This window comes from Protomyctophum parallelum (assembly GCF_964188405.1).
Source record: "Protomyctophum parallelum genome assembly, chromosome: 13".
NCBI lineage: Eukaryota > Metazoa > Chordata > Actinopteri > Myctophiformes > Myctophidae > Protomyctophum > Protomyctophum parallelum.
Window position 1 is genome coordinate 32,540,640 of NC_139708.1, and position 24,929 is coordinate 32,565,568.

At 43.7% G+C, this 24,929-nt stretch overlaps 1 protein-coding gene across 2 annotated transcripts in view; it reads left to right on the forward strand.

Moving 5' to 3' along the window:
- The window catches only part of LOC310869368 (myosin-9-like), a 52,484-nt gene continuing 27,555 nt past the window's right edge, over positions 1-24,929 (forward strand). The window contains exons 1-10 of one of the 2 annotated variants that reach the window (XM_083780071.1): positions 2-293; positions 13,228-13,559; positions 16,021-16,177; positions 18,988-19,015; positions 20,342-20,435; positions 21,407-21,427; positions 23,838-23,930; positions 24,048-24,111; positions 24,304-24,402; positions 24,543-24,686. In XM_083780071.1, coding sequence (XP_083636197.1) covers positions 13,233-13,559; positions 16,021-16,177; positions 18,988-19,015; positions 20,342-20,435; positions 21,407-21,427; positions 23,838-23,930; positions 24,048-24,111; positions 24,304-24,402; positions 24,543-24,686 — 1,027 coding nt within the window. In that variant the 5' untranslated portion in view covers positions 2-293; positions 13,228-13,232. Of the gene's footprint in view, positions 294-13,227; positions 13,560-16,020; positions 16,178-18,987; positions 19,016-20,341; positions 20,436-21,406; positions 21,428-23,837; positions 23,931-24,047; positions 24,112-24,303; positions 24,403-24,542; positions 24,687-24,929 lie in introns of both variants that reach the window. The other variant, XM_083780072.1, reaches the window with a different exon arrangement.

Genomic DNA, 24,929 nt, shown 5'->3' on the forward strand with positions numbered 1-24,929 from the left:
TGAATTGACGTGAAGTAGCAGCAGCCAGCCACTCAGCCCAGCTAGTGGAAGAGGAGGAAGAGAGGGAGGGAAAAAGGAGGAAAGAAAAAAGAGAAAGAAAGAGAGAAAGAAAGAAAGAAGAGGGAGGAGGAGGAAGCTCGCCTCGCTGCTGTTTAGTTTGGTCTGACTCTGAGCTCTAAAAGAAGCCGCTTGCTTGTCGTCTGGAAAAGGAGTTTGTTTGACACGGACTGACTGAGCCGCCTGGTTGTTGTTTAAAACCAGCTTCCTAAAAGCGTCCTGCATCCAAACAGCAGGTAAACTTTCAAACTTTTATATATCATATATATATATTATAATTGTATAATCAATGAATAATACACGTATTATTCATAAATATCTGACCGGTGTTTAATTAGCAAGTGTGCTATTGAGTGAACCAGGAAGGACGGACGGAAAGAAAGTTACAACTTCAGCACCTCATTGGGTGGGACCACCGGGTGCTTATTAACACAGAATTAATTTGATTTGGGGGGCTTTCTTCTGACCCCAAAATGTATTTTATTTATTTGAGACTTGCCATAGTTCTATTATATTCCACCATGGTGGTGCTGCTGTGGTGTTTGAACATGCAGTTGAACAACATGGTCAGCTCTGTTCTGGTTCAATGTGGCGACAAGAAGCTAAAAGCTACACACACACAGTCAGCCAGGAAGTGATTCGCTTGAATGAGTTGCAGAAAAAAAGGCCTTGTGTCTAAACTGAAGGACATGCAGGGCCGGCAATGACATAAAGCATGTGAGCTTGAGTATTAAACTACTTAAAACAGATATTTAATTTAAGTACAATACATTGAAGAAACAAAAGTATAGCTTAAAGTGAACTTGAGCAGGCGAACTTGGGAGGCTTTGTGTGCAACCGGCCACAGGAGATGTATGTAATGAATGTAAACTATAGGCTAGTAGTGTTAATAACTATTAACATTAGGAAGTGTTTAATTACGTTGCGGTTTGAACCGACGGGCTGGTTTACGTTTACATTTGTAACGTTTACGTTACAGTGTGTGTGGTCTCATCAGCGGAGTGCGCGAGCGAGCGGACGCCTCACGCCTGGCAGACAAACAAGGGAAGGGATGGTTGGCAAAGCATGACGTCACTCATTGAATGACCGACTGGCGAACGCCTCCTATCACAGATATAGTAGAATCAGAATCACCCAGTCGGTATCTGTTAAAATCTATATTGTACGATTTTCTTTTTAATTGTTATTCAGTTGTGGATACTTATTTTTGTCATTAATTAAAATTCCTTCTGATTCTCCCATATTTTCAGTTGTGTGAACATTATTCCCCAGACGTCATACTGTATGTGCGGTGCCACCATTGAGTCTATTTATGTAAGGAATCTCGTGCTTGTCAGTAGCCTACATTCTGTGTTTGCTCTGTGGATTTGCAATTGTTTGGGGTCGTGAGATTACAGATCGCGGTTGTGCTGTGGAGAGAGAGAGACTCGCGGGAATGTGCGCACGCCCTTCTACTGTAGAACATTGTAATCTCATGGAGTCAGAACTAGCAGTAAATTAACTATTAACTATTTCTAAAGGCAGCCAGGGCACTGGAGCCCTCACACAACTCTACCAACTCTAAATCCATACACACAAGGGAAGGGACTGGGAGGCATGTATATAAGTCTGTTTTCCGTTGTAAAGCGTAGTGTTCAAGCCTTCAAACAATCTGAGAAAGTAGCACTAAGCCCTCAGTTTTAATAATCAAAACCATGCACTTCTATCCAGCTCAAACTATCTGCCAAGCAGCTATTAATTAAATCAACCATTGAACTTTACTTGTCACATGGAAATTACCCTGGCATAAACATTATTATAATGACTAGGTTAAAGGAAGGCAGTCAAAGCTGGAGTTACTGAAATGGAGTTACTGAAATAGACCTATCGTTCAGGCAGGGTTCTTTTCTTACAATGTATGCCTATGCTTCAAGTACTGCTTCAAGCTGCTTTTGCACTTGTTCAAAGATTTTTTTTTAAATCTTTACACATTGGTCCACTTCAGGGTGACACCCATTGTTAGGGCAGGGCAGTATGAAATATGGACCCATATACTGTATGAAATGTGGAATCCAGCTCAGCGTTCCTTTTGTGTAACCCTATATAAATGTCTGCCTTTTATCAAGGAGATATTTTAGTACAGGATGTTGTTCAATGCAGACTGACCATGTGGTAATGCATATTACTAACTAGCATCAGTAAAGGGCGCATATGGTGAGATGCAGTATCCTCATATCCTGTTTGTCAGGGAGTAGCCTGTGACTCGAAGCTCTGGCATGGGTCCTTTGAAGGACAATATCTTAGTACTTATTTGCCAGTTTTATTCTTATTCAGCCCCCTGTGGAGATGACTGCATTTCGTCATTTGAGTCTCAGTGTTGTCCATAAGTTGTGTTGCCTTTCCGCTCATCTTCAAATGACAGAGTGGGAGTGAACATTCAACATGCCTTCTTTGGATATTTAGGAAAACTGTTTAGGATGAATAGGCATTGCATATGACGGGCAGATTACAAGTCATGCATTGGCTGCATGACAGCCCAGTATGGTGCAGCTATCCCATGTTATGTCTCAAGTTCTTATTTACACATTTCTGAGCAGTATGTGGCCTTCTAACTGAATTTACTGGTTAACCCTTCCATTTAAAGTGTCAACATTAAGCCAAGTAGCAGAGTGGCAATAAATAAAGATAAGCTCAGAGACACAAGAAATTTGTCCAGGCCTAGGCAAAGAAAGGAACTGATGATATATAATATAAGTGCCATTTTGGACCTGAAGCCTGAAGGGCAACGCCACTTGTGTTGATCGTGCCAGTTTTGTTTGTGTACTAAACAATCCATTTACTAGGTGAAGTGAGTCCTTGACAATGGCGTCAAAGAGTGTCACATGGCCCAGTTCTTTCTAACTTCAAGTCAGCTGAGATTAATTCATGCGAGAGAGAACGCATCCCAGTTAGAGAAAGGAGCCCAGTTAGATCAATTGACCATGGCAGAGATGATGCCACAGTTCCCTGTGGTCTAGGCCTTCTAGGATTGCTCATAAGCCAGCCCATAACGTTTTGTTTGTGTTTTTTTTTTTTTTGATTTGTTTTGGGGCTTTTATGCCTTTTCTATTGATAGGGAACAGTAGTCGGACAGGAAATGGGGAGTGACACACGGCAAAGGCCGTCGGGCTCTGGAGTCGAACCCGCGGCACTCCGTCCGGCTGGCTTGGCAGCCTAGTTGCCCAGACGGTTGAGCTAACCGTCCGGGCCGGATAATCTATTCCTGCACTACTCAGCTTTTGTCTTTTTAACCCAGACAGGTTAGCGAGGATGTCATTATATTTGAGTCATATGAATTCCGCTGGGCTGTCACTCAAGTCTTTCACACGCTCCTGTTGTTATGGCATAATGTGTTCCTCTCACTTTGAATTTCCTTCTGTCTATTTTTGGTTTAACAAAATTGATATTTCTTCTGGATGACTTGAATAGTGTGATCCAATTGGGACGGTCGCATTGGTAGAATTGACCAGGCCCTTGGATATGTTTACCAATGATCCTTCTGAGGACCTCTATTAATCATTACCTCAGCACCTCAAGTTGCTGTGCCCACCTCATGCTCATTTTTGTTCTTTTTCTTTCTCTTTACTGTCTGTCCTCTCAGCCTCTTGTTTGTCCCTAACCCACCCCATCCGTTCCTTCAAACTCCTTTCCTCTGGCTGTGCACACCTGTAGCCCTTAAACCCTTAGTGGTACTGAACAATGCTAGGAAATGGCTGCTTTGTGACTGCAAACAAACACATCTTGTTCTCAACAGTTTACTGGAAAGACTTTACTAGATTAGGCCTTCTGTGATGACTGGCTGTGTGTGGCTGTGGCGTTATCGTATACTGGGAATGACCTTTGCACCAAGGTTATAAATGATGAGCTCATCGCTCATGCTTGTTCATAGGTTTATAGGTTAATAGCCTGCCTATTGCCTAGTCTACTAAGAAGGAAGCCTAATGATGTCACTTCCGGTGAGAGCCTGCCTTGAACTAGGGTGGGGCTGGTATTGGTCGGCAATATATCATATAGTCATATGAAATTCGATATTGTCAGTGGGATTTTGGATATTGTTATGTTATATACACACACGTTTGGTTTTAACACCCTAGTGTCCTTCCTTGTGCTGGGCATGACGAGCATTCTGCAAAAATAACAGATCTACATGCTTAACTCATCACAGCTCTATGCAATTAATTTGTGAGCTTTTAGATCAGCTATTTTTGTCAACTGTGTAGAGGGGGGGGGGGGGGGACGACAACAAGTATATAGACACTTGGTGGACGCAGGGCAACTGAATTATATAGCGTTTATTAGTTAAAGACTGAATTACATTAAAGTTATGTCATTTTCTGAACTGACCTTACTGTTATATTTTTGAGTGGTGCAGCCACTCCAATGAACAGCAATGTGTCTGTCTGTTTAGGGTACCAACACGTTTTTCTTTAGCCTTTACTTTACTGCCCAATATGCTAATTATTTATGAAAAATATTGTGAAAGCATCACAACAATATTAATTGATGCTGATATATCTACTTATTGGGTTATTTGGTCAATATTAAGACATTTCATTTTACCTTCATTGTTGGATTTCTTTGTGTTCTAGTTTTATTTAAGTTAGTAATGGTATTCTTTTCTAATATAAAGGTGCTAACCGTGCTATACTATACGTTTGCCCATAGTTTGTGTAATAGTTCTGTCAATTTTGTACCAAAATATTGTAATGACTGATGATGATTTACAATTCAAAATGTGGGCTGTGGTGTATTGTGATTGAAGCTGTGAATGAATGATTGGAATTTCATTTCACTCTCATCATGCATGTCAATAACTAGACTTTGCTCATTGTTGGGTGTGTGTGACCTACACACCTGCCGCGAGAATAAGCTGATACTTCTGGGTCATTGCACAACTTATTCAACTCAAACACTCAACTCTTTCGACAGTTTCTCAGCGTGAACTTTGAAACGTGCCAACTGTGTACCCTTTTCTTCCCAAGTCAACCCAAGTTGCAGGGTGGACGGCTCGATTGGTTGAACATTTCTACAACGTCTCTATTGTGTGAAAATATAGCTTGAACATATTGTCTATGGTAATTTGGTAAATATATTCTTTGAAGATATAAAAGTTGCTCTGTCACTCGGTTATTTCCTTTATTTACGCAGGCATTGGTTCAAGGGTGTAGCACTAGCACTAGCCAGCTGCCAGGCCGCAGGCTACAGAATGGATATGTTTTTACCAGGTAGATAGCAGGTGATATAGGAATGACACATGGGAGTGGATGACTTCAGATGCTAGGGGAGGTATGATAAAGCTGCTTGTGAAAGGCTGGATACATTACTAGTTTGCCTGTGTCTTCACAATATGGCTTCTGTTGCAGCCACACGGGAAACGATAAAATGCATGTTGCAATTAATTGCATGGTCATGTTTCTATTTCAAACAAACTTTTCAGTCATATTGAATTAACACTGCACATATTGGGTTAACAATCATTTTAGATGACAAAATTGGGTCTTACGATATCAGATTATCATCATAACACCACTATGATTCCATTGAAAGATGATAAAACAATAACCCTACCTATCTGAAATGAATCCTGGAGTGTTGGCTAAATCCTTGCTGCACCAGGAGAAGTGGGTCTGAAATAAACTCATTGGAAGTAATTGATTGCAGGCCAGGAGATGTGTATCTTAACTCCCTTCTGCATTCTTTCACAGCTGTTAAAAGGCTTATGTAACTGCGTTCTAGTGTACGGTTTGAAGGCTTCAGGGTAAAATGCTTGCAGAATCTTTCTGTCTGATCTGATTTGAAATGTAAAAGCAATCGTGTCCTTTATTGTAATATGATTCATGCAGTGTCCAATCACTAAGATGAGATTGATTATTGATCTGCAATTCTGCATTAATTCATATCCATCTATGACACTGAATAAGTTGTGCACAGAATGCCATCTCATCTATATTGAGTGTTATATACTTTCAAATAACAGAATTATAAATGTTTTTTAATGGAAAATGTATTGGATGGCTTGAGCTATACTATTATTTGAGGCCGTTACTGCAGGCATCAAACTGTCAGTTCTCGTCAGAGCCTAGTTGGTATTGGTGGATGGCATTGGCCGACTTCCAGTTCGGACTGAAATTGGACACCGCTTGGGCCAGGAATGTGAAAAATTATGGAAAATGACGATGGTCTGTCATGGTTTGTGGTTTATTTTCCAGCATAGACTTAATTTACTCCTCAGTACGCAGGGCTGCACAGCGTGTGCTCGAGAAGGAAGACGTAAGCCAATCCCTTCTCTTCACAAGAATCCACACAAGTTCCACAAATGGCAAAATAGTTTTCTCACTTTGTCATTTCCTCCTTGACTTGCAGAGGGAAGGAGGAAAAACGGCGGTAGTCTCTACATAATGAACTTAAACGACTGGATACATCCGCTGTATGGCTCATTTAGCAAGCGGACATCGAGGTGGGGACACTGGGGAGTGGAGGTTAGGAGGCAAGGACATGTTGCGAGGGACTAGGATCCAAAGACGACACACTGAAAAGGAGACTGTGTGTTGCTGTGGATCAGACATAAACAATGGAACCCAAACAGACGAGGGTGACAGCAGTGTGAGGCAATGGCCACAGCAAAGCATGTTGAGGAAAAGTGCGCATGGCGCTCAGCCCAGGGACGACTAGAGAGGAGCATGAAGGAGAGGACTGAGGTTATTGACCATCCGGTTATATTAATATTCCGTCGATTGGGCATTCGGCTCGAAATGGCCCCTTCACAGGTGCTCTTTGGCTGTTCGTCTCTGAAGCCAGACTGTCTTTTGATTTTCTTCCACTTCTTACGAGTCTGTAATTCCAGGCCATAACATGAAGGGTATTTGCCCAATGTGGTGGTTTCAAAAAACATTTTAAAATGTCTTAGAATATATTTGTGAATTTCCATTTCTGCTAGCAGCTAGCTAGACTGACCTGTGGGCCGGGACAATTTTGTGTGGGTCCCGACTCCCTAGACTAGAGGACAGTGAAGTATGTGACAATTTAAGGATTAAGTTTTAAGTTCTTTTTAATACTTAAAAAAAAAGACCACCACATCAAGAGTAATCAACAAACCATACGATAACTGGTCAACCATTGGCCAAATTGTCAAATACTATAAGAAAGAGGCAACAATTGTAAAAATTGTCAAATACTATAAGAAAGAGGCAACAATTGTAAAAATGGCCAATCTACAAGCTCATGGCGCATTGCAAGGTGTAGATTTTCACAATATAGATCTGTGGAAGCGAGTCAAACTAAATGTAATGCCTCAACTCCTAGTGCTTGTCAGGGTGGGGGTCCCCAGACGTACAGACTTGGGCAGAAGCAACACAGAACGCATGTAACTTCACTGTACATGGTCATGTCATTTGAAGTAGCCCCTCCCACCTTAGCACCGTGAAGACTCATGGCTTTCCCAGTAACACGGCACATCCCTGTGAGGAAAAGTGGGAGTTAGTGAGCTGGAATGGAATGAGAGGGGGGGGGGGATTGATGGTCAGGCTGGTTTTGAAGAACCAGGCGAACATATCGCCCCCACCCAGCCCCAGCCTGCTGTCTTCTTGAGTAGGACACGGCCTCTTTTCCTGTCCTCTCCTCCCATTCCTCTTGCTCTTCACTGAATCACTTCCTGTCTTTGTAGCCACATTCTGGTCTCTGTGATGAGGTCGGTTTCTAAAAGTGGCCTTCCCTCGTTCTCTTCCTTGTGGTTATTTATTTTACCATGCTGCTTCCGCTTATGTACAGCCCCCCCCCTGCTATTTTGGACCAGCTATGATTTAATTTTCATACAAATTTTCTATGCTAGGTTTCTCTAATTGGGCAACTTGCGCAAAAACAAACCAACCTGAATACACCCATTGTGTTGTGAGCTCATACTCTTGCTTGCAATAGACCATAAATTAAACGCATCATTTTATGTAGTTTTGTTCACAATAAAACGATAGGATTTTGTCATTCTGGTTAGAAACCAACAATTAACTATCTCAGTCAGGGCCTTCTGTTTACTTCAGGGATTAGCTTCAGGCCAACTACGTTATTCCCATGTTGCTGCTTACTCACTTACCGTAATAACGAACACTCGTTAAGAATAATGACTAGGCCAGCTAATCTCAATATGGCTGTCTCCCGACAGGAGCGATGGTGTTTTCACAGCTGAACGGTGTTATAAGATTACAGGCCATCAGAGGGCCTCACCTTCAGAGAGGTGAGCTAAGAGATTGGTACAGGCATGTGGAAAGCCGCATCGGTCCTCAGTAGAGACGAGTAATGGTGCAGGAGAAGTTGGATGCACGTTATGCATAACAAACTATCCTTACACCTGGGAAAAACTGAATCCATCCTCTTCGGATCAAATAGTAAACTCAGCAAGGCAGATGGCTTCTTGGTTAGAGTGGGTGACAATATTATCACACGAAAAGATGAAATTACCTACCTAGGTTCCATCCTGGAGGCCAATCTTTCCGGTGATAAAATGGCCACCAACGTAATCAAAAAAGTCAATCAAAGAACAAGATTCCTTTACAGGATCTCCTCACTGGTCAGCAAAAACACCTTGAAGACCTTAACAGGAGCCCTCGTACAAGGTTTCTTTGACTATGCATCCACCTCTTGGTACCACAGCACCTCAAAGGCCCTTAAAACAAGGCTCCAGACCTCTCAAAACAAACTGGTCAGGCTCCTACTTGGCCTCACCCCCCGAACCCACCTCACCCCTGCCCACTTTGACAGGCTGGGATGGCTTAGGGTCGACGACAGAGTACAGCATCTTGCAATGGGTCTGGTCCACAAGATTCGATACACCACCAAGATACCCATGTACCTGTCTAAATACTTCCTTAATGTAAACGAAGTCCACACCCACAACACCAGAGGGAGTGCAACAAACCATGTACAACCCAGATTCGGCACAAACAAGGGACTAAATTCTTTTCGCTCCTATGCCACCAAAATGTGGAACGCCCTACCAACAGTCATTAAGACATGTGAATCCCTTGACTCCTTCAAAACCGCTCTCAAAGGGCACCTACGGATGGCTGCAATTCGAAACTGGCCTCTGTAAAATCTGAATCCCCCCCACCCCCCCACCCCATTTTCCCTCACTGTATATAGTATCTTTTCCCTTTTTTGCTTCCCATATGATGAATTCCTGTTCTGTTCTTTACCTACAGAGAAATGTCTATTTGTATGTCTCTAAATGTTTGTATGTCTTTAAATGTTTTGATGAATTGAACAATGTGGACCCTGTTGTAAACAAGTGTAATGCTTAATTGGGTCGTCCACTCACAGTTGACAGTCTTTGTATTGAGTTTGTGCTTAAAATGTACTGTAAATTCTACAAACTGTTAATAAAGATTTCAATCAATCAATCAATGCTTGAGTCATACATAATACACGCTTGCGCAGCTTTATCACAATGCCACGTTGGATTAGAACTATATATTTTGCGTAAACAGCCATATTAATCCATATTACAATTGGGTAGGTTACTAGGTTTATGTCAAATTGCTCTGGAAAAAGAACTCACCCTCCTTTTAAATAGAACAGTGCGTGTGTTAAACTAGACTGGACAGTTTATTTTTATTTTTAGTCATACTCTCAGGAGAGGGAGCTGTGCAAAGTGTGTCAGTGACATATCTGTGTCAAGACATTCGAGTAGGAAATCACCATTGTGAACTAGTGTCCTTTCATTTTCTAATATGCTTTCGATCTGGCCTCTTTCTCTCCATCCCTCTGGCAAGAAAACGTTACACAATCTTCTTCAATTTCCAATTTGTTTGCAAGCAGCTACATGTTATCTTATGAATTTTCCACTAATTTCTCAAGTTTGTACTGTAGTTTATCATCATGATATTTGACATGGCCTGCTTTATAACACATGGCCTATGGCCCCCAGATGTGGTCCTCAGACACATTGCATGTGTGTATACATTTGTAGTAGTTTGTTTGAGCGACTGTTTGCAATGCATGTTGACTTCTAACTAACTCGTCTCCCTACACTTAAGACCATTGGCAAGCCATGGTGACCTCGGATAAGAAGAATCATTGCCAGAGTAATGCTCAGTGTGTTTTAGCCTGTTATTCCTCTCATTGCTTGTTTGTGCCAAATGAAGCAACATGGGGTCACACAATCAAAGTAGCTGCTCTTGTCCAGCCCTGCATGGAGTCAAGTAAAGCCAACTGATTTATGGTCAACCCAGTGTTTCCTAACATTTTAGCCCGTGACCCAAAAGAGAAATTAGATTTTTGCCTGGGACCCAAATGAGTGAAAATAGCAGATCTACATGCTCACAACGCATTTTCTAATTTATGGCATTTCTTAGCTTTTTATTTTATTTCTTCCTGAAATTACTGACAATAGTTGAATTAGCTTTACATTTTTCTTGTTTTTTGTAAATAATAAAAGCTAAATGTAGGAAACAAACAATAGAGACCCATAAAAATGTTTCTGCGACCCACAAATGAGTACCGACCCACTGTTTGGGAACCAGTGGTCTACACAGCCTCCTCTATAAGCTCTATAATGAGTGTGGTAGTGGTGGTCGATTCTTATCTACTTGAATATCATAATGACAACTTACAATTTGACGGGAACAGTGGGAGGGGTGAAAACGGGAAGAGGAAAGTGAGACTGAATCTGAGAAAGATGGGAGGGAACACGGAGAGAAGAGGGAGACATTTGTGGAATTCCTTTGCTCGCACTCTCCCTGATAAAGGGTGAGTATAGAAGGAATGTGGCCCTGGGAAAGACTGCATAAACAGAACGGGGTGGCGGATGGTGATGGGTCTCTGGAGAGACTGTGGGGTGACTGAGGGGGATGGAGAGGGGACCAGAGGGGTGAGGAGGAAGCAGCAGCAGCAGTAGTATTGGGACTAATTTGAGAGGGAGCAGGATATTGTGTGTGTGGGGGGGGGGGGAAGTCAGCTGTAGAGGCACTGACCGTGTTGGAGTGTTGAGAGAGGTGTGGGGGGGGGGGTCGTGAGAAGAATGGGGACCTCTCCCACACTGCGACCAGCTCTCAGACCGGGGTTAATGTGGCAGAACGGACGGGCCAGACGTGACCCTGTTGGAGCAGCATTAACCCCCAACAATCCCCCCCCGGCACCGATACCATCACTGATTCTGACTGTGGGACTGCATAGCCTTTAGCTACCTGGCGTTCCCTCCTGATCTGTAAATGGTATTAGTTTTTTATTAGTCCAGCGTCGCAGTGTGTGGTTGTTGTCATTTAGATATTATTATTGCTACATAATCCTTTCTTAACAACACTTGTCAGTACAGCATTTAAGCAAACCACATGAAGTGAAAAGTGAGGCCTATTAATTCTGAGTGAAAGAATGCACGTCAAGACATCATCTACACTGCTAAGTATGAGCTCTGTTTTATGTCATGGTAAGCATGTGAACTTGGCAGCAGCAGCCCCCCACCAACCCCCACTGGGCTTTACAGATTGCATTGCAAAACTATTATGATGGAAGAGTGAAACTCTGCCAGCACGTAAACGAGAGCTTAATTACGGTGATATAGTATTAGTGAGTGAAGGGGCAGACTCTGACTTGTAGCACTGTGATTCTTCTTAGTGTTTGCATGTGTGCAGCAGCACCACATGCTCTTTGGAGTGGTAAAAGCAACTTTTAGTTTTCCTGAGGGAAGTATAGGAGTGTTGGGAGGCTAATGAGCCGGGCCAACCGTGGTGGGAACGCTGTGCTACGCCCCTGTTGTGTAGGAATGATTGTAAGGATTTTAGTGTGTGTGTGTGTGGGGGGGCTCAGCAGGTTCAGTTAATTGCCTGCAAGTCACTCTGTTCTCCCCTCTGGCTCGATGTGGGCTTATGCAACATGTTCCTTCATCAGTTTAATACTCGTCTAGTAACACTCGTCTAGTAGCCCATGTCCCTCCCCTGTCACAGCGATGTTGTTCATGAGGCATGAGACGTACAGGCAGAAAACGACAATAGCTTGAGCCGTGTCTAGGCTTGTACATGAAGCCATTCACCTCTGGCAGCAGCGCCAGAGGTGAACGTTATTAAACGGGCTGAACGAACGATATCAAACATGACATGTTTGGTGCAAAAGCTCTGCAGACAGCATTTCGTATTGACCATATTGTTCTGAACTCCCTGGGGGTTTTATATGGGAAGTTTTCTCTGTATTTCTTTTCTGCAGCCTAATCTGCTGAATGAGAGAACCTTTCCACCTCACCATCAACTGTTGTTCCCCTATTGGAGACATTGCAAGCCTCCCAGGTTCCACAATTTCCCCCCACCTTTTCGACATAATCATTGTCTTGTGCAACCTGGCATTAAAGAAGCGCAAGATTTGTTTGAAGTCATTCCGAGCATGTAATCAACAGTCTCCTCAAACCATGTATTTAAGACAAAGTGGTCGGCACACGCTGGTAATTACCACCAATGCGAGTCTTCAACTGCGCTCTGGACTAATTTGATAGTTGGTGAGTGGGTGTGAAAAGCAGCCAGTAATTTGATTAGTGTCCACAGCGGATTGCCAAGCAGGAACGTGGGGTCTGCATGGACTGGACACTGCTGTTTTATGTCAACCTGACCTTAACTTGGACACACTGCCTTGTGCATTCTCCAGAGCTTACCGGTATATAAGAAGCCCCATCCAATAAACCAGAGCCTTTATCATACAGGTTAGATAAGCCGCCGCCGCCTTTACCAGATATTACTGATGTCATATAGAGATGAAATAGAATGAACCTGTGAGGTAAATGCATCCTTTGAAGTCTTGGCTGTGCGTGTGTCAGGACTGGAGGATTCATGAAACATCGGAACTGTAATGGCTCAGCGTCTGTGAATCCCGAACTCCCTGGTTCGATCAACGCTTATTCTTTGAGCAAGACACTGAACCCTTAACTGCTCCCAAGTCCCAATTATCAGGGTGTTGTCTTACATGGTTGCCTCCACCATCCGTTTATGAATGTGTGTGTAGTGCTTTGGAGAATTTTTACGTTCTGCAAGTGATAAGGGGTGATAAGCGGTGTGATTTCTGTCTGGGTCTTCTGACCTGTCAATGATTTTGCAGGTCTAACTGAATATTCTCTGCTTACTCCATTCCTTCCCCTCCTCTGTCCTCTACCCGCTTTTCTTCCTCCCTCTTTCGTCAATGTAGCAACCATGTCGGACGCAGACAAGTTCCTGTATGTGGACCGCAACATGGTCAACAATCCACTGGCACAAGCCGACTGGGCTACCAAGAAGCTGGTGTGGGTGCCGTCGGATCGGCTGGGCTTCGAGGCCGGCTCGGTGAAGGAAGAGCGCGGCGACGAGTGCCTGGTGGAGCTAGCCGACTCCGGTAAGAAGGTGAAGGTGAACAAGGACGACATCCAGAAGATGAACCCACCCAAGTTCAGCAAGGTGGAGGACATGGCCGAGCTCACCTGCCTCAACGAGGCCTCCGTGCTCCACAATCTGAAGGAGAGATACTACTCTGGCCTCATCTACGTGAGTGCATCACAGTCACACTCTCACACACATGAGTGGTATATATTATGTCTTGGTTCTGTCTTCAGTACCATGGTTCTGTATTCAGGACAGGCAGGCCATCAATTAGAGATGTGAATTGTCAATGGTCTCATGTTTGAATTTGATTACAATTCACCTGTTTTATATTGGAGTCTATGGTGCTATCAACATGCACCTCAATTTTCAATATTCATGCATATGGCTAGTTAAAACAAGCAGTCAGATGCATAATATGAACTGCCTTTATATTTAAAAGATGCTTTAACGTGATGGGCATTAAATCACTATCCTTCAGACATAAATAACTTGGCATTAAATTGTAAATCAAAATATGTCATAACAAATTCTATTAGGCCTCACCTACCTATTGTGAAAATGTTCAACCGTCAAAAACAAAACATAAGTCCATCTGCAGCTTGCCATGTAACTTTTCACAGAGGCTCTAAGAGGTCGCATATGACACTTCATTTCTTACGGTGATACTTAAAGTTTAATGAGGTTGCACCTGTGTTATCGAATCGAGGAGGACATTTTTTTTTAACTCCGAGCCCCCCCCCCCAACCTTGTCTCCGTGTTGCTCACTGTCACCAAAAATTACATTATCTACAAATTCACAATAGCTGCAATATACTGTATGCTTGTACATGTGTTCACTCTGCTATGGTAATTTATGGACTTGTTGATTTGTGACTATCAGCGTTTAATCAATCTGTGAAGTCGGAACCTATCGGCGAAAATACGTTTCCTTGAATTAGCCTCTTTTTATGACTTGTTACTGATCTCGGCCTACTACCCTCAGTCAGTACTCTTACTAGTCTAGTAGGAATTTCTACGAATGCATGTAGCGTGGTAGTCTAGTAGTAATTTCGACGCATGCAATGTTGCTCCCAATAGAAAATCAACAACTTTGACATGCCCAAAATAGGAACAGACCTACATACCACAGTATTGCTATTCCTCTTTGGACACCTCCCTTAAAGCATATAATTGTGGCGACTTTGTCCCGGTGATGTTATCTAAGGCCCCTCTCTGTGGTTACGAAAGAGCCATTAGCTCATATCGGAGCCTAGGCCCAGTCCGTCTGTCCTGGAAAGTCTCCAAACTGCCCCCACCCCCCTGCACCCCCATCTCCTAATCATCCCATTATGCGCCGTTGTTTTTGTGACAACCCATTGTGTGCAACTGCACATTGTCACTGCAAAGCCAGTGTCCAATGAGTTTACAAAAGGTTTGGTAGGAAGACCAGATTTCTCTTTTCCTCTATTTCTCTCTGTTTGGAGTTATGCTGTAAACAGGAAGCTTCGGGGAACAATGTTCTCCTGAGGGAAAGATGCTAAAGAATGTGGTGTTTTTTAGTGGAGGAGGGGAGTTATGGGTCTTCAGAGCCCACTTTCATGCAGAGATGGAAGTGAAGTGCATATGGAATGTTAATGGTGCTGTAATTGTTATCGTTGCCCCCATAATTGATGCAGTTTACCGTACCTCAGTGTCTTGCCTGGTCTGGGAGTGATTTGCTCACCCCTTTTTTAGATGGCGCCATGACCCCGGTCATGTCAACACTGGTAACCCTCCGCCCTGAACTACCAGAACCCTACTCTCGCTGAGCCCCATCTGCATTGGGGCCCTGTAGAACAGACCTCTTCTTGGCATAGAGAGAAACTGAGAGATCACTGGCAGGTCATAGCCAGGGTCCAGAGCTTCGTGGAGGGCAGCACAGGAATGCAGCGGGAGATGAGCAGACAAAATGCAAGGGAGGGGTGGGATAGCTTGAAGCAAAACTGTTGGACAACAGAAAGAACCCAGACTGTCCAGTAAAAGGAATGGTTTGCAGGGGTTTAGTGAAAGGAATGGAGGAGGATTTTTAACATTCAATAGGTAAAAAAAAAAAGCTAAAACACAGGATTGTGGACTGAGGTGCTCTGAAGATGTAGGTGTCAAACCGTGTTCATCTGCAGCGTTTCACTCGTCACTCAGTTGTAACATGCAGTGTGGAGGAGTGACGATTCGGTCATCACTTAGGAGACATGTTTGGCTGAATTCTCAGGACAGTGAGGCTAATGTGTGTGTGCAATGAATAGGGATGAGTTTCTCGTTTGTTGTCCTTACTGCTCATCTTAAATGCAATGTGTCTTGTGTTCATATTTCTATACTGCTGCAGTAGCAGAACATTTCATCAGTTGGATGAAATGTCCCTCATTCTGTACTTCGTTAAACACCAGTGTCAATCTGCATTAAACATAAACACCATTGTCAATCTGAATTAAATGTATTCATCAAATTATGTTCAACCTTCCGACAATCCAACCTTCATTCCTACCTTCACGTCCTCATCTACTAAGATTCTACTGTGCTACACAGCTGTTCCACCGGTGGCACCAAAGATGACTCAAGTGCAGTGTGATTTTTAAACACCTCCCTGTCTGTATTGCCTGTATTATAGACATACTCTGGCCTCTTCTGCGTGGTCATCAACCCCTACAAGAACCTGCCCATCTACTCTGAAGAGATCGTAGAGATGTACAAGGGAAAGAAGAGACACGAGATGCCACCTCACATCTACGCCATCACTGACACATCCTACAGAAGCATGATGCAGGGTAAGTCTGCACCCTGATCAACCTGCAACACCAATCCCTCAAACGGCAAGGGGTCGTATCTGTGGAGTGACGAGGCCATTTCTCATTGAGATTTACGTTTTGTTTTAGATCTTCTTGGATCCCTGCCCTGTTATTTCAACACTGAGTCCTGTTATGTATTTCCCTTTAACAATGCAGCTATTGTATTCGGAGGTCTATGCTTTGCGCATAGAGATGCTTTGGGCATTACAAAAACATATTTATTTTTCCCAATATGTTATCTTATACAGTGTGGCTCTGGGGACAAGTAGCTGTAGACGATGTGTTCTCTTATCATTTTAAAGTGACATTGTAATGCTTCGGCAGGCAAGTAGTCGGGTACCTTGTGTGTCCACATCCCGGCACCAAAAGTAACCTTTTGCATCCAGTGTTGACGATGACAGAATCATGCTGTCGTTGTCCACTCAACTTGGGAACTGAACAAGGCTCCGTAAGGCACGCCCATGCGAGGCAGCAGCCAGCACTGAGCTATGCAGTGGCCATGCTGTCGACTCGTTGCCAACTGTGTTGCATACCGATCACTTATAATATGTTTGGGATTTCAATAAATGGGTCTTATACAGTAAGTACAGTTGCAGTCAGAGAAAGGGACACTTGGCTGCAAATCGGAGCGCAGTATACTTCATATTAGGTTATTGCAGATGCAGGGCTTAAAGTTCTCAGTCCTGGGGACGGATTTCAGTCCTGAGGATTTCATAGGGGTCATTTAATGAGTGCAGATTTTCAAAACATCGATTTCAGTCTTGGGATTTATTTTGGCTTTAAGCCCTGTAGATGGCCTTTCAGAGGACAGTGTTACTTGGGGACATGAGGACACAGGAATGCAAGTTCTACAAGCTAGTAGAGTTTTGTTTGTGTCAACGTAGCTTAAATAGTTGTGGTGTGGTACTGACCATACTGTACACTATGTTGATGAGAAAATTATGCAGATGACCTGGAAACATACCTGAGATTCAAAACCGATAATTAAGTACATGAGTGATTAATGAGTGTTATTATGATTTAGTTGTTATTTGACACTTTGAAACACTTTCTCTCAACTGACAAAAAATAACTATTTACTTGTCCAGTTCCGCCCTCTTTAATTATGTCATGCCATGTTCTTTTCCACTGTGGTCATACAGTTTACTTGACTCACACATACCATGACAAATGTGGTACCGATATCGCATACAATACCACAAATCTCCTGCAGCATATTAATGAGCATGTCATCCTGACACTATATATTTAAATTTGTGAATATTAAAATATATACCGACATACGAAATTACGAACAACGTTCACTGGAGTTCACTGTGTTGTTGTGGAGCATTTGCTATAACAATAAAGTAGATGGACTAGATGCCAGTAGTGTCATTGCTGTAACTTGGTATCTGCAATGTGATGCTGTTGCTGCAGGGTGAACTATGGGTAGCATTATAGTAAAATTGATGCCTTACAGCCCCCCCCACACACACACACACACACCCACACACCACCCCCCCACCAAATCGCCTGAATCGACTGGAGGGAACATAGGGTCTGTTTTGGAATGAGGGATCATGGGACTGAGGGAACATGGGGCTGAGGGAACTTGGGTATGGTGATGGTCCCCTCCCTTCGCATCGCGCCCGTTCTTTTAACAAGCCGTGTTTTACCGTGGTATCCTGGTCTGCTGGCCCTGCAATATGAGTACTTTTAGTACTTTAAGTACATTTTAATGCTGATACTTTTGTATTTTTACTCAAGTACATTTTCAATTCCGTACTTTTATTTGTAACGGAGTAGTTCTAAATTGCAGTATTGGAACTTTTACTTAAAGATTTTTCGAACTTAAGTTGTATGAAATACTTGCCATTAATATAGTGGTTGCAACTGTATTAATTGATTGCCCGAGTCCCGTGGTGGGAGTTCTGCTCTGGTTTTGGTCAATATTAAGTAGTTCCGGTCATTTTGTGGGGGGCACTGGGGCCACGCAGTAAAAGTAAATTAATCCACAAAACTAACGTAATTTGTATTGTTGACCTATTTCTAAAATATTAGCGTGACTTTCGTTCAACTTTTACCCCTCTTTCACATGGAACTATTTTTTGGGCGTAGTGATATGGACACAAAAAACATGGTTCCGTGTTCCGTGTGAAAATAATGAAAGTTGCACTAATATTTTAGAAATGGGTCAACAATGCAAATAACGTTAGTTTTGTGGATTCATTTACCTTTACTGCGTGGCCCCCAGTTGACTTTTCATGAATTACAACTTTTATTTGGTCCTTGGCACCAGTTCTGTTTATAATCTTTTCTATACAAGCTCTGTCCTGTGTCCGTTTTACGATGCGTCACACTATGACATGATGTATGTATTGTCTTGGCTGAGAAAAGCGATCCTCCAGATCCTGATTATCTCAATGTACAGAATTCTCTGGCATTCCGTCATACCCACTCACTCATGTCCTGTTCTGCCATATTTGGTTCCAGAAAAGCTTTTGGAGTTGCAAAATAGGCGGGCGCTAATTACTGTAGCTATCTACTTTAGTGGTAGCGAGCACCATTTCCACTCACAGAAAGCCGGATATTAATTTCCTGTCTGTTCCCACAGTACTTCCTGCTATACAGACACAACTGCATGTTCTTTTGAGATAACGAATGTACAGTGTACACTTCATATGAAGTTTGCCACACTTATATTCAATTGTAACTTCACTTTCTTGGATTGTAATCACTCACCATGCCATGCTACTTTGTGACTCTGCTCAAAACTGTTGCATGACGATTTATTTATTTCTTTGCAGATCGTGAAGACCAGTCCATTCTTTGCACGTGAGTCAAAAGACACCGCACCATTGGCAAAAGTTGTTAAACCTTCTCTCTATACCTCTGAGCTCAAACTTTGATCACATAATGATGTTGCAACGGGATTCTTGACAGCAAGTGACATGACACTATAGTTTGAGTATAAAAATGAGGCATTACACTCTCCCTCTTTCGTGCTCTCTGTCTCTCTCCCTCCTCTCTGTGTCTCTCCCTTCCCTCTCCCTCCTCTGTCTCTCTCCCTCCTCTGTCTCTCTCCCTCCTCTCTGTCTCTCTCCCTCCTCTCTGTCTCTCTCCCTCCTCTCTGTCTCTCTCCCTCTCTCCCTCCTCTGTGTCTCTCCCTCCTCTGTGTCTCTCCCTCCTCTCTCCCTCCTCTCTGTGTCTCTCCCTCCTCTCCCTCTCTCCCTCCCCTCTTCTCTCCCTCCCTCCTCTCCCTCTCTCCCTCCCCTCTTCTCTCCCTCCCTCCTCTCTGTGTCTCTCCCTCCTCTCTCCCTCTTCTGTGTCTCTCCCTCCTCTCTCTCCCTCCTCTCTCCCTCCCTTCTCCCTCCTATCTGTGTCTCTCCCTCCTCTCTCCCTCCTCTCTCCCTCCCTTCTCCCTCCTCTCTGTGTCTCTCCCTCTCTCCCTCCTCTCTGTGTCTCTCCCTCCTCTCTCTCCCTCCTCTCTCCCTCCCTTCTCCCTCCTCTCTGTATCTCTCCCGCCTCTCTCCCTCCTCTGTGTCTCTCCCTCCTCTCTCCCTCTCCCTCCCTCCCCTCTCCCTCCTCTGTGTCTCTCCCTCCCCTCTCCCTCCTCTGTGTCTCTCCCTCCTCTGTGTCTCTCCCTCCTCTCTCCCTCCTCTCTGTGTCTCTCCCTCCTCTCCCTCTCTCCCTCCCCTCTTCTCTCCCTCCCTCCTCTCTGTGTCTCTCCCTCCTCTCTCCCTCCTCTGTCTCTCCCTCCTCTCTCCCTCTTCTGTGTCTCTCCCTCCTCTCTCCCTCTTCTGTGTCTCTCCCTCCTCTCTCTCCCTCCTCTCTCCCTCCCTTCTCCCTCCTATCTGTGTCTCTCCCTCCTCTCTCCCTCCTCTCTCCCTCCCTTCTCCCTCCTCTCTGTGTCTCTCCCTCTCTCCCTCCTCTCTGTGTCTCTCCCTCCTCTCTCTCCCTCCTCTCTCCCTCCCTTCTCCCTCCTCTCTGTATCTCTCCCGCCTCTCTCCCTCCTCTGTGTCTCTCCCTCCTCTCTCCCTCTCCCTCCCTCCCCTCTCCCTCCTCTGTGTCTCTCCCTCCCCTCTCCCTCCTCTGTGTCTCTCCCTCCTCTCTCCCTCCCCTCTCCCTCCTCTCTGTCTCTCCCTCCTCTCTCCATCCCAGCGGGGAGTCAGGTGCTGGTAAAACAGAAAACACTAAGAAGGTTATCCAGTATCTGGCTCATGTGGCCTCCTCTCACAAGACCAAGAAAGACCAGGTCAGTCCTGCATCCATCCTCTGTTCCTATATCCTTGCATAACCTTGTTTTTGTTTTTTTAGGATTCAACCTGTATTCCTCTCTTCCCATCTTACCCTCCCTCTTTCCCATCACCCCCTTTTGTTCACTCACGTGAACTGAACCAACATTTCCGATTTTTCTCCTAAGTACACTTTGATACGCCCTTTTCCTATTCCTCTGTAATTACTGTACTCCATCAACCACTTTGTACTGCGACTGTATTGTGTGTGAGAATTTACCAGTGTGACCCAGGCACAATCATTACATCATTGTCAATCCATCATCACATACATTGTTATATTCTGACTCACTGTGTCACCGTAGCTGTAAAGGCCTAATTTCTACTTTGTTGCGTGCCAGTGTTGCAGAACGAAAATGGCTGATCTACAAGATCACAATCGTGTGCAATGCTAGCATGCAGTATAAATCATATTTTTTTTGTTTTGTTGATCTGAAGGCACAGAAACATAGGTTTCAAGGCTGAGCTGAAATATTTTGGTAAATCTGGTTTTTGTGTTTGACCGTTACTTCAGACTCCTCCTTGAACACTTGCAGTGCCGGTAAAGATCGACTTAGACAATTTCTTCCTGAGTCCTGTCGTTCTGTTGCAAGGACATGTAAAATATTATGTAAATCTTTGTGACGAGAAATCACTCAAAAGGCTCTTAAATGTAAAATTGACATGTTTTCTGTATTAGTTATTGTCAGAGATTCTCAAGTGCCTTTTGTTTTTAGATGCCTTTTGACATGTTTTGTGGATATTGGCAGAGATTCTTGAGTGCTTTTTTGTGCTTGACAAACGTGCATTCAGAAGTTTTATGGAAGAGTCTCCAAGTTGGTCCCATGAAAACTGCTTCTATCAGAGAGACGTCATTGGAGCTTTAATGATACCACATCAGCATCCAATGCGTTCATTTTGTTGAGGTTGTATTTCTCTCTTCCATTAACAGAACAGCTCGATCTTCACACATGTGAGTTACCCCACTATCTCTCATCTCTCCTCCATTCTTCCTTATGTAAATGCTCCCCTCGCTTATATAATCATCGCCCACCACCATCACCACCACCCCCCGGATCCACCTCTTCTACTTGTTCATCTTCTCTACTCCACCCGCTCCACTCCCTAAAAGCCTGATTTATGCTTGGTTGCTCGGTAGCTTCGCAACTTGTTACGAGCTTGTAGAACGGCTATTTTTGGCACGCCACACCAATGTGTCTCTTCTCTCCCTCGCTGCTCTCTCCTCTTCCCCTGTGCTGCTGGAGCTGCAGTGGGTCACTGGGTACTGAGGGTCAAGGGTCACTTAATTGCCAATGGGAAGTCGGATGAAATTTGTGTGTGTGTGTGTGTGTGTGTGTGTGTGTGTGTGTGTGTGTGTGTGTTAACTCCTTCGTGAAAATTTCAGCCAGATGGGTGGGAGCAGGAATTTAACAGATTGATTGGGGTAATTAATCTGCAACCCAGCAGGTAGAAGATACATTTGGGGGGGGGAGTCTGTACCGTATCTGGCTGACTTTTTCAGTTATTGTTGCCGTGTGTGCTCCTGTGGTCCCAGAAGTGTGCTTGAATATGTGGCTATTTGCAAACTTCTTCCTCAAGTCTCACTGACTCAACCCTAAAAGTATGCTTCACTGTTTTTCAAGATCTGAGGCCAGACACATTGAGATGCTCTTTGTGTCACAGTACATTGCCCTGTGTATGGAAGTGTCATGAAAAATACCTCCCCTATGATGGGTTGCAAGTCTCAGAAGGAACATTGGCCCTGGATCACTTATCATTAAGCTCAAACACTATTTGAGGGGACACATGGGACAAACGCTTGCGCAATGTGCCTCAAGGGACCTGCAACAAAGCCAAGAAGTCCATTGGCTTCTCAGAGTAACATTTTCCCCTCTCTGGTCTTGACAAAGAAGGTGATAGCAATGATTTATCTTATTTTCATTCCCCAGGCTCAACATATGGGCTGTGTCCATAAATCAGCAGAGCGGCAGCTGTGGATGGAACGCTTGCTAGCACGTCTCCCTATTTTTATTGGAGGGATTTAAGTGATCTCTATCCAGTGGTTGAAAAGCCCTTTCGCGTGAACGATGTTTAACATGGCCGCATCTTTTCTCTGTCCTGGAGCTGTAGACAGTTCTGGTTGTACTTGGCCCCTCCAAGGTGTGGATGTGTGTTTGCTACAGTATGTAGTGTACATGTGAAGGTGGTGCTGCACATTACTGAAAAAGGTTATAAGCCGTGCTCCACGAACCTTTCCAGGACTAATAAAGGATGGAATGTTTATGATTCAGATTTTATGGGGTGAGGATATATATATATAGAGAACTTTATTAGATTATTAACGAAAAGGGTGGCTGATATGGATTTGGCCATATGTCTTTTATATGTCCATGTATGTGCACTTGGCTGACTGAACTAAATTAATTGTGGTGGAAAGATGACTTGACGTCATCGGCAGTAGAGTGATAACTTATGCTGAAGTTGAGATTTGTGCAATGTGGTCCATGCGTGGTCTCTGGGATATTCTGCTGTGGGTGAAGGGTTACTGATGAGGGTCACATAGGTGTAACGTGTTTAACTGGGTGTTTTGCAGGGTTGGGCACTAACAAGGCGCTATGTGTGGGTCAAGGCTTGCATTGTGTGTGTGGTCATACTTGTATGTGTGTACACTGTATCCCTACTAGTCTTGCATGGCCAGATGATCGAAGATATGCTGCTACCAAATTGTGACATCTAAATTCAGTGTAGAGGAAAGATTGTAGATTAAAACAAAACGCTGCAAATGCATTAGGGTGGTCTAATGGTCATATTTGGATGGTGATATTAGTTTTCATAGCTGTTCTAGCTAATGCGTACGTTGAATTTCGCTGTCACCTCTCACCAGACACCACCATCAGTAGGCAGACATCTCTGATCGCCTGGCTAGGTGAGACTACACGGTATCCCTGCTTATGTTTATGATATTGTCCACTGCTTGCTGTTTCTCCTTTATCTTTATTTAAGTATCACATGTATGCCATTACTATATACTAGTATGTAAACAGATATCACTTTGTGTAAAGAACATGCAAATCAGTGTCTCAACTGGTTATTTTCTCACAGTAGAATAGAGTAATGCTGCCTTCAATGAAAACCAGATGACGGTTAAACGTTCTAACGAAGCACAACACCCATGTGAGTCACAGCAGGGTCCGGCTAGATTTGACCCCTTAGTAGAGAGAATTGTTTAAAAGAAACATCCTTTAACCGAACAGAGTGGGTTTCACTCTTGTTTAAAAGGGTATTTTCTTCTTTCTTAAAATGACAAGACTTCATGGAAAGAAGTGGTCTTACTGGGTCTAATCTTACCATTTTTGCTGGGCTATTCTCTTCCTGTCCATCAGGGTGAGCTAGAGAAGCAGCTGCTGCAAGCCAACCCCATCCTAGAGGCCTTTGGAAACGGCAAGACAGTGAAAAATGACAACTCCTCCCGATTCGTAAGATTTGAAGATACTATTGTGTTTGGGACAACCTCACAAATCGATCCCCTCGCTGGAATATTATGTGGCTAATTTCGGCAAAGGTCGCTGAGGTTTCTTTCTTTTTGCCTCTAGGGAAAATTCATCCGGATCAACTTTGATGTGAATGGATACATCGTTGGTGCCAACATCGAAACCTGTATCCTTTACAAAATCGAGTTTTCTGTTTTCAGTCAGATGTTGCTATTAGGTCCATATATTCAAAGTATTTTTAGACTCCAGCATTGGAGTTTATTGCAGGAACCTGAAATCCTCATAACTTCAAGCAATAGTCTAGACGTCACGCTGTCCAGTGTTAAACAAAATTGGTCCTTGACAGGCTGACCAACAGACCTGCTGGAGAAATCCCGTGCCATCCGCCAGGCCAAAGATGAGAGGACCTTCCACATCTTCTACTACATGCTGACTGGGGCCGGCGACAAAATGCGCTGTGAGCAACAACACGTCAAATCACATTTTGATATTCCATAGTTACAATGAAGGAGTCTGCATGTTGTAGATTTTTAATGTACTTTTGTCTTTCCAACCCCCCTCTCCCCACTCTATCTCTGTCCTTTTTCCCTCCTTCAGCTGAGCTGTGCCTGGAGAACTACAACAACTACCGCTTCCTGGTCAACGGAAACATAACCATCCCTGGGCAGCAGGACAAGGACCTGTTTCAAGAGACCATAGAGGCCTTTAGGATCATGAGCATCCCAGAAGATGAACAGATTGGTGAGTCGGGAGCAAAATGGAATAAAATTATGATTTAATAACTTATAGGTGTGCAGAACAAGTGTCTGTGATGCTTATCTTCAGGTGAACACTCATCCGCTATTTTCTTTATTTTTGAATTTTAGAATATGCAAGACACACAAGGCAAAGGATGCAAACAATAACACAGATCAGTTTTGTCCTGCAAAATGTGTTGAGCGAGAAGGTATGAGTATTCCCACGTGGTGTTAACACGGCGTTTGT